Genomic DNA, 14210 nt, shown 5'->3' on the forward strand with positions numbered 1-14210 from the left:
TCTCCCCTCTATATCTCTCTCTCAATCTGGTCAAATTAGGATAAATGAATAATTAAATACAATAAAATAAATAATTCTTAAAAAAATGAAAAGTTAATGTATTCAAACGCAGGATTAAGCAGCACAGATTTTAGAGAAAGAAAAAAGTAGAAGCAAACACATGAACAGAAGAAAGAAGAGTAAGGAAGTAAAATAGGGCGAACCCTCTAGTTACATACAGATTATTAGTAAGAATTTATTAATTTATTAGTAAGAATTAATTTTTCTTAAAAAAATGAAATCAAGCAAGAAATGATACTTACAACTTTCATGGCTGTCTGAAAAAACATATCTGAAAATCAGAGTTCACAAGAACTTTGGTTACTATAGACAAAATGTACTTTCGAGTTAATTAACAATAATAAAAATCCTGCCAATGAAACTGGAAAGCAATGTGTAAAACAGACAATCTCAGGAGAGAACTACCCAGGAATGCGCCTCAGACATGGTCGCTTTCTCAGAATAAACTCCTAAACATTTCTAAGCTAAATCATGCCCTGTTAATCATAAGGTCCCCAGTAACTGGCACTGAGGAAAACAAGGTGTCCCTAGAGAAGGAAAAACAAGCCGTTTCTGTACATACCATCATCTACGTCCCTCGGAGAAAATTTCTTTCCTACTAACTCATTCATGATACCATAGATGATGAAAGATGAAACTTTGGAAGAGTTGTCTGCAGAACAAGGAAAAGCATGGGTTTTATCATGCACGTACTTCCTGTGCCACCACCAAACCCCCAGGACCCAGCATGAAGGGATCTATTTCTCTTTCCTCTATCTCTGGCCTAAGGCCTGGCCTAGAACAGAGCAGGGGAACAGAGGCTTGCTGGGGAACTAACTCCATGTTGCAGAATGCAATTCTCTATTAGAACAGGGACAGCCACAGCTCTTTGCTCTGAGACATTCCCTTCCGCTTAGTCTGCTCACAATAGGCCCGACTTTCACTGGAGTGGGAATCAAGCAAAAACCATAGTCCCTCACCAAACCAACATTCTTAAAAAAATACATGGTTTTGCTAGTAACCATTTTTATTCCTTTTAATATAATCAGGAAGAGAAAGCTCAGAAAAATGAAACTTAATGGCTAGGAGCAATTCTTAAATAGTCACATGAGCTTAGTTAGCATTAATAGGTTAGAGAAATCAACCTACAATATTCCCACTCAAATATTTATCTACGTTCCCTTCCTTATCTTTTTTTTTACACACAAATGATAATGGTTATGACATTAAATTTTTACAAAATTTAAGTATATTTCCATTTATTAACAATCCTAATTATTTCCTTAGTTAAATAATATTCTATTTTTTTAAGAGATTTTTGTCTTAGGACACGTGGGGTAGGGGATTAGGAGAGAAAGGTGGGGGGGGGACTGAGAAATCACCTCCCTCCAGGGGGGATGGCCATGCCGCAACCCCTTCTCCTCCATTCCCTTCCCAGGATCTTGGGAATGCATGCACAAATGCCCATGTGAGTTTCAAGCCAGGTCTGGGACTTGAACTGCAGTCAGCCATATAGGAGTCCAGTAATGCTGGTCTCAATGAATTATTTTATTTAACTTTATTTATTCATTTATTTTCATTTGACAAGATAGGGACAGCGTGGGAGAGACAGAGAGAGAAAGAGGGAAAGTGAGAAAGCAAGTCACCAGGTCCGGGATTTGAATCACGGTCAGCCACGTGGGAGTCCAGCACCCTTAACCACCACACTACCTCCAAGCTCCACCCCAATAATATTTTATTTTATATTAATTTTTTCTTTATTTTAGGCTCTCTCAACAGGGTGAATTTCTAGAAATTATTACTGCAGAGTGCCAGTTTATGTACCTAATAGAAATCACAATTTTGCTCCTAGCCCCAGCCCCACAGTCACAGTTGTGACTTGGAAACATTAAGTACCACTGACTTTAGATAGTAACCAAATCATAGCGTCATGGGAGGTAGAGTAAAGAAATCGACGCTGGGCCAGATACACGACAGTTTTACCACAACCTCACCAATGCTGAGTAAAATTTTAGAGGGTACAATCATCATGTAAACTGTTTCCAAGATAGTCAGTTACCTGTTTTTCCCCTAAAAGATAAAAACCTTGACTACTGTTGAAGATGCAGACTTGCAAAATTAGCCCTCCAAACCAGACAGCATCAAGCTGCCTTTTTTAAAACACAGTCTGCTGTAGGAAGCATGACTCAGACTGGCATTTCTGAACTCACAGGTTCTTCCTCAGGTTGCGGCAAGTAGATAAAAAGCTACCGATGGAGCGCCTACTCTGTGCCTTACAACCACGGTCTGACATCGTGTGTAAATCATTCAATCATCGCACCCCAACGGTTCACTCAGGTAGGTATGTATCTAGTCTCTTCTGACACAGCTGGCAAATACATGGTAGTTGAAAGGTGTGCCTTGTGCCAAAGCCCATTCCACAGATCAGTTCTGAGGAGATCAAACTGACCTAAAAATAGGACAAATGGAGCCTTAAGGTCCTCTCAAAAGGCTTTTTGAGGCATTTTATAAGATTAACTTTCCTCGGAAACAGAACTATCTACCGACTGTCTGCAAAGATGGAAATGTTATGTATCTGCATCCCCGAATATGATAGCCACTAGCTAACCATGTACCACTAGTGTAGAAACGGAATCTTTTTGTATGACTTAACTAGCCACATGTGGTTTGTGGCTACTGTACTGGCCAGCACAGAACTGGAAGCAAAAGGAACTACCAACTACAATGCCCTTTGTCTATCCCCACTGCTACGACACCATGCCAATACACGTTATGGCCCTCTCCCCTCCAGCTCAAGCTTTACATACATGGTTACTACTATCCTCAAGAATAACTGTTCCAGCTGTAGATACTAAAAAGGTGAATTTGTTATCCTTAATTAATATGCAGAGAAAGTATTCTCAACAATTAACCACATATATTGAAGGGAGAGGGTCAATTTTCTCAAGTTTCAATTAACGTAAGTTTATATATACATACCATGTTGATGAAACAGCTGAATAATATAGTGATAGGTTGCAAGCGAGGGTTCTTAAATTACCAGGTGCACAGGAAAAAAAAAAAAAAGAAAGTAAATACATGGATATCCAAAAGATAGCTCACTGTGACACACTGAATTAAAAACATATTCATGTAAAATTTAAGCAAAAGAAGGGCGTGGTGGCGCCCACCCTATGGCAAAATTTAAGCAAAAGATGCAGTTCTCTTCCTTTGTGTCGGCTCATCTAATTAATGTAAAGGTTACCAGTCATAAAGACTGCATCACTTTCAGAAAGTTCAAATGACTATCACTAATATGATTATTAAGAACTATGAAGTATATTGAAGCAAACTGACCCCCAGAGCAACCTTTAATAAAGTAATTAGTAAAAACATAAAATCACATTTGGGTTCGAATGCCAAAATATGCTAGAAAAATGTCATGGAGTTTAGAACCAGTTAATTCAAAGTATGAATTCTCAGAATGAAGAAATTCATAAAATAATTACCTAAAATATTAAATGACCATTGTTACTTACTATAAAGAACATGAAGATGCAAAAGGCACTCCAAATGGAGTGTACCATTGGCAGAAAGGAAATTCTTAACACGTTACATAAACACAAAAGACGAAACATACAGATCTTGTTTGCTCTGTGGCCCTGGAACCTCTGGCTAACAGTCTGTCTCCAGTGAAGATTTCAGGTGCACTCTCACCTATTCCAATGGCTTTCATTTCACGTAATATCTCTAAGGCTGGCGATCTTCCATAAATGTTAAACCTTCGAAGATATTTCAGAATGGTATTAAAAGTCTGTAGATTTGGTTTCACATTCTGTGCAACCATTTGTTTAAGCAGCTCCTAGGTGAATCAAAAGAAGTATATTTTATGCCTGGGTAGATAGTTTACCTAATACACTCTATTTCACACAAAAACAGAGTTTGGGCTATGTCCAAAGGAGGTTGAAACTACATCCCTGGAACCAGCAATTGGCAGAATGGATATGTCGCTTGACTCCCATATCGTCGACCGCGGTCAAGTCCTGGACCTGGTGGCTTAAACTCACGCTGGGCGTGTGTGTGTGCATGCCCAAGATCCCGAGAGAAGGGACCGAAGTGTGGCCATTCCCCCAGGGGGTGATGTCTTGCTTTCTATCTCTCTGTGTCCTGCACATGCCCTATAGCAAAAAATCTCTCCCAAAAAACAAAAAAAAAATACCACCTACATCCCTAAGCAAGTGAAGCTTCTTCTCTATTCACAGCTGCTCCCCACTGCTTACATTACCACCTGAGCTCCACTCCTGCCAGACCAGCAAGAGCTTTAGCCTCAGGAGTGAGAGCCCTACTGTGAATTGCACATGTGAGGGATCTAGGCTGTGGGTCCTTATGAGAACCTAATGCCTTATGATCTGAGGTGGAGCTGAGGAAGCGATGCCAGTGCTGGGGAGTGGCTGCAAATACCAACTAACATTATTAGCAGAGTGGTCTTGCTGCACAGAGATCATAATAAATCAGTTGTTGGCAGACTCACCAAAATCCTACTAGCGAATGGCAAGTGACAATTAAGCGGCATCTGGCAGCAGGCTCAGGGCACCCACTGATTATGCATTATGGCGAGTTGCATAATTATTTCATTATATGTTACAATGTAGCAACAGAAATAAAGTGCACAATAAATGTAATGTGCTTGAATCATTTGGAAACCATTACTGCCCCCCATGCCCAGTCCATGGAAAAACTCTTCCATAATACCAGTCCGTAGTGCCCAAAGGGTTGGGGACCACAGTTTTAGAGATGCTCCCAACTCAGTCATCTACCCCCCCTTGGTATCCAAACGTCTTCAGTTCTCCTATTGAGTCTTCTAAGACTTGAGTAAAAGAACAGCCCAGTATAAAGTTTCTATTTCTGTATCTTCATAGTGAAGACAAGAATCAATCCAGCTGTTTCTATTTTCTGAAATGACCTCACAGAGATTTTACAATAAATGTGTGTTACTTTTGTCACGACAACAATAAAAAAATTATGAGAAGTAGAAGTAAATTATTAACATGACACAAGTCTTTCAAAATCCTAGCGGTATGCTCTGGTCTAGTAACAGCCTCTCAGGTGTAGACACAGCTACTTAGAGGGTGCTGGGAAGGTGGGTAACAGGTAAGCACCTTCTGAATACAGTGACTGCCGTGCAGATGCTCAACGAATCTCTTCGTGACCCCTGTATTTACAGTGAGGACACAGAAGGCACTCCTTACCAATATATTATTCCATTTTTCCTCAAATTTCTCATTTGGTATCAATGCTGTTGCTACAATCAGTGCGTTGAAGGTAAATACATCAGCTGTAAAAGAAGAAAAGTACTTTAACAGAATGTGGGGTTGATGGCTCAACCCTAACAGCTGAGTTTAAGGCCCAGTCATTTCGACGTGCCCCTTGATTAAAGCTCTCTCCTTTCTGACTGTTGACAGAAGGCAAAAGGAAAAGGGGAATGAAGGGACATTCTCAAAACAAACTCACCCCGGAGCCTGTTGTTTAGTAACTCGGTGTATAAGTTTAATGCCTGTGCATTAGCTCGGTGCTGGAAAAGGACAAAGAAAAATGAAGCATCATATTAATTAAGGAGTATTTTAAGGGCTTGGTAATATAGTCAACAAACCAGAGCAGGCCCCTGTCCATGTGGGGCTCATACTCCAGTACAGTGGTTTTATACCCAGCAGATGCTAGGCCAAGCTTGCAGACACTTTCAGTTGTCATGACTTAGGGTGAGGGAGGAGTATATTGTTGGCATCCACAGGGTAGAGGCCAAGGAGCTACTGAACATATTACAATCCATAAAATAGCTCCCACAGTAAGTTACTTGACCAGAGGATGAGAAACCGTGACTGAGCAGAAACTAAAATAAAAATTTAATAGGCTGATCCCATAGTGCAGCAGTTAGCCATGTGTACAGACGGAACTACATCCCACATGGCCAATCCTGGCTTGGGTCCTGGCATTGACAACTTAAAAAAAACATGCCAAGGGACCAGCAATTGGCGTAATGGCTATGTCGCTGGACTCCCACGTAGTCGATCGTGGTTTGCGTCTGGGCCCGGTGGCTTAAACTCACGCCGGGCATATGTGCATGTGTGCCCAAGATCCTGAGAGGAGAATGGAGAAGGGATTGCGGCGTGGCAATCCCCCCGGGGGATGATTTCTCACTTTCTATCTCTCTGTCTCTCTCTGCCTGGTTAGCGCATGCGCCCTATCGCAAAAAATCTCTTAAAAAAAAAAAAAAATGCCGGTGGGACCAGCAGAAGGCGTAATGATTACATCGTGGGACTCCCATATAGTCAACCAGAGCTGAAATCCCAGACCTAGTGGCTTGAATTCCCACCAGTGTGTATGCGTGTATGTCCCAAATCCCAAGAGAATGGAGGAAAAGAGGCTGTGGCATGGCCACTTCCCCCCGTGGGGAGTGATTTCTTGCACGCGCGCTCTCTCTCTCTCTGTATCTTTCCGTCAAGTGCATGCTTCCTACAGCAAAAGCTTCTCTTAAAAAAAAAATAAACAAATAAATAATAAATAAAACCCAAAATATCATGCTGGGTGGACCCCAAATCCTGACAGGATAGAGAAATGGAGGAAAAAGGACCGTGGCATGACCATGGGTGTTCCCCATCCCCCACCCCAATCCTGGGGAAACACATGCATCCTCTGGCAAATAAATAAAAAAAAATAAATAAAAATCGTACCTTCACCATCCCTCGGATCATTGTGCAGTAGGAATGTGCATTTTTCTCTGGCATTAGAGCGAATATTCTCTCAGCATTGTTTTTTGCTCTAGATACAAAAGAGCGAAAGTAAGCCAGGGAAACAGGAAACAGGTGCAGCCTCCACCATTTACTTATAGTTTCCAACGCTCCAGGTGATGAGCCAAGTACTTTATGCATAGAACCTCAAATAATTCTCACCGCCCAGAGGGAAGTATGGCTATCATTTTGAAAATGGGGAAAATTGAGATTCAAAGACCTTAAGTAAGGGGTTATGTGGTGGTTTGGTGGTAATACACCTGGACTCACGCGGGACTTCACTGAGCACACCAGCCTTGTACCAAGTGATTCTGGCTGGCTGAGACTGGGGGCGAATTGTGGCAGAGAGACCTGGCTGAAAGTGCTTATCTATTTACCCTTCTTTCTCGCTCATGGAAGAAATAAATAAAAAACAAAACAAAGCCCTAAGTAACTTGTCCAGAACTTTTCAGTTAACTGCTAAAATAGGAATGAAAAAGAAACGTTTATGAACAAGGAAATACTCCATAGTTAATTTGATGCTTCACTGTTCTTTTTCCTTGTCTAGCTCTGAGCTCATGTAGAGGCATTAAACTTATGTACCATGGTATTAAAAAGAAAAAGCAGGGGCTAGCAGGTGATATGACGGTTACATTCCTCAACTCCCATTACTGGCTGACAGTGGTCTGAGTCTTGGACTCAGCAGCTTAAAAGTCGCACTGGGCGCATGTGTGTGCCCCAGATCCCGGGAGGAAAACAGAGAAGGGACTGCAGTGTTGCCATCCCCCCCAAGGGGATGTGATTCCTCACTTTCTTCCCGTTTCTCTCTCTCCCCAGGTTGGCGAGCACTTATACCCTGAGGCAAAATCTAAAAAAATCCACCAACCAACCAAACCCACCAAACTATAAGATAGGGCACAAAGTGCAATTCCCTCCCTTCCTTCAATCCTCAGATACAACTTCCCAGAGGCAACCACCACCTTCTTCTAAATCCTGTCATATTCTAGCATATGGCCATGAATTACTGCTGACTTTTTTTTTTTTTGGAGAGGTTTTCGCTATAGGGCGCGTGCGCTCGCCAGACAGAGAGAGACATAGAGACAGAAAGCGAGAAACCACCCCCCCAGGAGGGATGGTCACACCGCAATCCCTTCTCCTCCATTCTCCTCTCGGGATCTTGGGCACGCACACACACGCGCCCGGCGTGAGTTTTAAGCCACCGGGTCCGGGACGCGAACCGTGGTCAACTACGTGGGAGTCCAGCGACACAGCCATTACGCTAACTGCTGGTTCCCACTTCTGCCTTGGATGATTTCTCACTTTCTATCTCTCTGTCTCTCTCTGCCTGGTTAGCGCATGCGCCCTATCGCAAAAAATCTCTTAAAAAAAAAAAAAAATGCCGGTGGGACCAGCAGAAGGCGTAATGATTACATCGTGGGACTCCCATATAGTCAACCAGAGCTGAAATCCCAGACCTAGTGGCTTGAATTCCCACCAGTGTGTATGCGTGTATGTCCCAAATCCCAAGAGAATGGAGGAAAAGAGGCTGTGGCATGGCCACTTCCCCCCGTGGGGAGTGATTTCTTGCACGCGCGCTCTCTCTCTCTCTGTATCTTTCCGTCAAGTGGATGCTTCCTACAGCAAAAGCTTCTCTTAAAAAAAAAATAAACAAATAAATAATAAATAAAACCCAAAATATCATGCTGGGTGGACCCCAAATCCTGACAGGATAGAGAAATGGAGGAAAAAGGACCGTGGCATGACCATGGGTGTTCCCCATCCCCCACCCCAATCCTGGGGAAACACATGCATCCTCTGGCAAATAAATAAAAATAAATAAAAATCGTACCTTCACCATCCCTCGGATCATTGTGCAGTAGGAATGTGCATTTTTCTCTGGCATTAGAGCGAATATTCTCTCAGCATTGTTTTTTGCTCTAGATACAAAAGAGCGAAAGTAAGCCAGGGAAACAGGAAACAGGTGCAGCCTCCACCATTTACTTATAGTTTCCAACGCTCCAGGTGATGAGCCAAGTACTTTATGCATAGAACCTCAAATAATTCTCACCGCCCAGAGGGAAGTATGGCTATCATTTTGAAAATGGGGAAAATTGAGATTCAAAGACCTTAAGTAAGGGGTTATGTGGTGGTTTGGTGGTAATACACCTGGACTCACGCGGGACTTCACTGAGCACACCAGCCTTGTACCAAGTGATTCTGGCTGGCTGAGACTGGGGGCGAATTGTGGCAGAGAGACCTGGCTGAAAGTGCTTATCTATTTACCCTTCTTTCTCGCTCATGGAAGAAATAAATAAAAAACAAAACAAAGCCCTAAGTAACTTGTCCAGAACTTTTCAGTTAACTGCTAAAATAGGAATGAAAAAGAAACGTTTATGAACAAGGAAATACTCCATAGTTAATTTGATGCTTCACTGTTCTTTTTCCTTGTCTAGCTCTGAGCTCATGTAGAGGCATTAAACTTATGTACCATGGTATTAAAAAGAAAAAGCAGGGGCTAGCAGGTGATATGACGGTTACATTCCTCAACTCCCATTACTGGCTGACAGTGGTCTGAGTCTTGGACTCAGCAGCTTAAAAGTCGCACTGGGCGCATGTGTGTGCCCCAGATCCCGGGAGGAAAACAGAGAAGGGACTGCAGTGTTGCCATCCCCCCCAAGGGGATGTGATTCCTCACTTTCTTCCCGTTTCTCTCTCTCCCCAGGTTGGCGAGCACTTATACCCTGAGGCAAAATCTAAAAAAATCCACCAACCAACCAAACCCACCAAACTATAAGATAGGGCACAAAGTGCAATTCCCTCCCTTCCTTCAATCCTCAGATACAACTTCCCAGAGGCAACCACCACCTTCTTCTAAATCCTGTCATATTCTAGCATATGGCCATGAATTACTGCTGACTTTTTTTTTTTTTGGAGAGGTTTTCGCTATAGGGCGCGTGCGCTCGCCAGACAGAGAGAGACATAGAGACAGAAAGCGAGAAACCAACCCCCCAGGAGGGATGGTCACACCGCAATCCCTTCTCCTCCATTCTCCTCTCGGGATCTTGGGCACGCACACACACGCGCCCGGCGTGAGTTTTAAGCCACCGGGTCCGGGACGCGAACCGTGGTCAACTACGTGGGAGTCCAGCGACACAGCCATTACGCTAACTGCTGGTTCCCACTTCTGCCTTTCTTTAAAAAAGAAAGGTAAATAGGCATCTTCAGCCTTCACCCTTTCTTTCTGGTCAAATTAGAAAGTATTAATAAATAATTTTCTAAGAAAATAGTGTGTGAATTTAAAAGTGAAAATGGCAAAATGACGTTTTATAAAAGAGACCTGGTTCCATACTCCATGCTCTTAACTACTATGCAATGTTATTAAAAGCTATCAAGAAAATGTTCACTGTATTACATTCCTAACTTCGAAAGTCTTTAGATATTTTTTTGGGGGGGAGAGTTTTCTTTTTTTTTGAAAGTCTTTAAATTTTTTTTTGGGGGGGGAGGTTTTTTTTTTTTTTTTTTTGCTATAGGGTGTGTGCGCTTGCCAGAGAGATAGAAAGCGAGAAATCACCCCCCCCCCGGGGGGGATGGCCACGCCACAATCCCTTCTCTTCCATTCTCCTCTTGGGATCTTGGGCAGGCACGCACATATGCCTGGCGTGAGTTTAAGCCACTAGGTCCAGGACTTGAACGGTGGTCGACTACATGGGATTTCAGCGACATAGCCATTATACTAACTGCTGGTCCCAAAAGTCTTTAGATTTTTTAATGACCATATTCCTTCTCCAGATATCTACGTGAAATCTTTCTTTTCTTTAGACTTCTACTTAATTTAAATTCTCAAATGAAATTAAATGGTGTTCACCTTTAGTTCAGAACTGCTGAATGTTTTAAAAATTTTCACCATACCCTAGGTATCTTTGTATTTTTAGTAAAAAAAAGAAAAAAAGATTAACTCCTGGGCCAGTCCCATAGCACTGTGACTTACGCCCTGTGCATGGGGACCCGGACCTATATGGCCATCCATGGTTCAAGTTCCAAACTGGCTGCTTGAAAAACATGCTGGGTGCATGTGCATGAATACCCAGAATCAGGATGGAAAATGGAAGAAAAAGGACTGCTGCATGACCTTGTTGCACCGAGAGGTGATTCTCTCTTTCTGGAGGGTGTATGCACCTTTGGGCCATTAAAAACAAAAATAAAATCTTAAAAAATTAGAGGTCTATTCTAAGGTAGCATTGTGTTGAAACTATCATAGGAACCATACGATGTGAGAACAGACTGTGACAAATGGGAGAAAATCTTAAATTAATAGCATCCTCTAAAGAGATTCTTGTGCAGCTGGATGGAGGTAAAGACCTTATAAAAACGGTCTAAATGTATCTGAACACGAGCTGTAAATCTTACACAGCGAAAACACACTATTCCAGATCATGGGATTGCTGCTCTTCAGGAAAGCGATAGGGCACACACTCCAGGACCACAGCAGGCCACAATGCAAGGTTCTCATTACGTGGGTCCTACCTCCACGTCACTCCAGACTGATGCCCGGTCTCCTTCGGTTTCTCGCTATTTTCCTCTGTGGCCTCTTCCTGGAATGAGTGGTCATCAAGAGAAATAATGCAGATAACTAGAGTGCATTTTCCCAGTGTAACTCCTCAAAATCAAGAGCGCAAAAGAACTCAGAAACACCTCAGAGGTTGGCGCAGGTGCTGTAGCCTGCCTTCAGAGCTGGGGCTAGAAGGGCAAAGGGCCAGCCAGGCCAGGGCTTTAGGAGATGCTCTGGAAAGTAGAGTGTGACTAACGACCACGACCTGCCACCTATACACTTTATGACTGAAAAACTACATATAATTTCATATTTCATGGAGGAAAAATTTGAAAGACACATAAACACACTCCTAATTTTCATCACTAGGAAACACTAGGATTTTCCTGAAAGGGGACTTCTGAAAGTTGAAGAAATGGGACTAAAGTACAAGGTTATTTTGAGGTTAAAAAAATTTTGAATTCTATGTATAGTTTTTTGAAAATGTTATTTTCCATGAACTTGTTGAGGCTCCCCATCAAAAAACATTTTTACAAAACCGCAATGCATCTATTGTTGCATAGCCTGTTTCCTTCTTGTATGATGCACTCCTTCCACGGCCAGATCTATAATACACTAGTGCCCTACATGGCTACACACAGCCACTACTTAACTGGAATTTGATTGTCTACTTTTGGACATCTACATCAGAGGGTCTCCCAACTTCTTTGGCATCAGGAGAGGGTTTCATGGAAGACAATTTATCCACGGACTGGGCAGGGGAGATGGGAGGGTGGTTTATGAGTGGGCAACCCACATCTCTCACACAGGCAGGTGACCATAGTGTTCAGGCTCCTGTGAGAATCTAATGCTGCTGATCTCACAGGTTAGGAAGATATGAAAACACTCTTAATCCCAAACACAGGAGGCAGAGTTCAGGCAGTAACGGGAGCGATGAGAGCAGCTGTTAATACAGACAAAGCCTCATTCACTCACCTGTGCTCACCCCTTTCTATGCAGGCTGATTCCAAACAGGCCTTGGACTGGTACCAGCCCTTGGCCTGGGGGCTGGGGACTCCTGATGTAGATTGCTTTCAACATTTTCGCAGTTTTAAGTGCCACATTACGAGAAGTATATCTCTGAGTTAAGAGATTAAGATTTGCCCTACAGGCAGCCCTTGGCACAACCCTGCTCTGTACTCCAGCCTGGTGTGTTCCCTCCTCTCTGCTTAGGCATGGATGAATCACTGAAGGGCCCAAGCTCACAGTGTCTTCCCCTGGCCATAACACATCATGTGGTCAGTGTAAGTGATGGGCCAGCTCAAACATTTCTGGTTGAAGTTCGGGCTGAATACGTGGTAGGTAAAAACAAGTATTTCTAAGGAGGGATCCAGGGTCGATAGGATTGGTTAAGTCTTGTTCTTCTTCCAACAGCACTTATTCATCTAGGTTATTGCACTACACCACATCTCAGTACTCCTGAACCTCCTACCACTCTGACATGTGGCGTAAGAAATTCTCTTATTACTTCGAAAAAAATTCATATATATATAAAATGCCAAAAGCTGTTACCAAGTCTTCTGATTGCTCAGTTTGTTGAAAAGGAGAATCAGCTGAGGGCTCCTGGTCACCATAGTAACACAGTAAGTCCAAGAGACTATTGGTTGTCTCAAGAGACACAGTGGTTCCTGTGTGAAGGAGAAAAAAAAGGAAGATACCTTAAACCACCAGAACTAAAGCAAAAGTGCATTATGACCTTCCTGATGACCCAGTATTGTATATACTCCTATACTGGCTTAACTACCACCTCCAAACCACTCTGCAATCCTTTCTCATTTAGTTACTAGCCTAAGTCCACTTGAACAAACTCAAGTAGAATTATTTCACTTGGAGCCAGGATCTCAATAAAAATCTGTGCAGAAATACTTACATGACAGCCTAATTATAACAGTCTTTTAAGAACTCTATCTAGTTCAGGGCCAGATCTGGGGCCTGGTTTGGTTAAGACAGCTGAGTCCCACATGGCTAGCTGGCTGTGCAGTTTGAGTCCGGGACTTAGTGGTTTGAAAAGTATGCTAGGCTTGTGTGTGTGTGTGTGTGTGTGTGTGTGTGTCCCTAAAAAATCCCAACAGGAGACAGATATGGAGAAGGGTTTGTGGTGTGGTATTCCCCACAGGGGTTGTTTTCTCATTCCTTCTCTTCTGCCTTTCCTGGGCAAGTGCACATGCCCTGAAGCAAAAAAACCACACTGTTCCAGCTTCTCACTCAACTAAAAGGTAGAATAGCGTACAGGAATGACTGAAGTAGGAGAAATAATTTAGTATTTTAAAAGAAAATGAACCACATCTTTCCAAACAAAATAAAATGTTTATCAAGAAATTCAAAGCCCAGAAAGTAAACACGGCAACTAGGTCTACCACTGAAGACGTGAAGGACCCTGGAAAAATTATAAAATTACTGTAAAATGCCCAACTTATAAAGTATGATAAAATTGATGACATGAAATGCCTAGCAGAGGGTTTGGCACTTGCTAGGGGCTTGATAAGTAAGTGTTCTATGATTCCTTCCCTGTGCACTGGCTTACTCCGTTACTGAGCTGTGACACTCTTTTAAAAACATTTACTGCTGCTTATACTACACCACAGTGGGCAAAACCAGAACAAGACTCAGCATTAAGACACTCATGCAGACTCATACAAGTGCTAACCACATTCAACAAGCACAGGAAAGAGCCCTGCTCAATTATGCTCTGCTGCCATCATTCTGTTATACATCTGATACTGTAATAAGCTATCTACCAAAATTCTCAAAACACAACCACGCCCCTACCCGCAAATGTGTCCTGTTCTGCTCAAGTCTGTGTCGAGAAATGTAGTCCTATGTCTATTCCATGTCTACCT

The 14210-nt window shown here is 42.6% G+C and overlaps 1 protein-coding gene across 1 annotated transcript in view; it reads right to left on the bottom strand.

Annotated features, from left to right (window-relative positions):
• The window catches only part of PTCD3 (pentatricopeptide repeat domain 3), a 38199-nt gene that overhangs the window by 7750 nt on the left and 16239 nt on the right, over window positions 1-14210 (bottom strand). The window contains exons 8-16 of the mRNA XM_006168382.3: window positions 12883-12998; window positions 11307-11374; window positions 8632-8719; window positions 5530-5590; window positions 5268-5353; window positions 3736-3880; window positions 3019-3069; window positions 623-712; window positions 303-331 (exon numbers count right to left, since the gene is read on the bottom strand). Coding sequence (XP_006168444.1) covers window positions 303-331; window positions 623-712; window positions 3019-3069; window positions 3736-3880; window positions 5268-5353; window positions 5530-5590; window positions 8632-8719; window positions 11307-11374; window positions 12883-12998 — 734 coding nt within the window. The remainder of the gene's footprint in view (window positions 1-302; window positions 332-622; window positions 713-3018; window positions 3070-3735; window positions 3881-5267; window positions 5354-5529; window positions 5591-8631; window positions 8720-11306; window positions 11375-12882; window positions 12999-14210) is intronic.

The sequence above is a fragment of the Tupaia chinensis genome, unplaced genomic scaffold (assembly GCF_000334495.1).
Source record: "Tupaia chinensis unplaced genomic scaffold, TupChi_1.0 Scaffold145741_1, whole genome shotgun sequence".
NCBI lineage: Eukaryota > Metazoa > Chordata > Mammalia > Scandentia > Tupaiidae > Tupaia > Tupaia belangeri.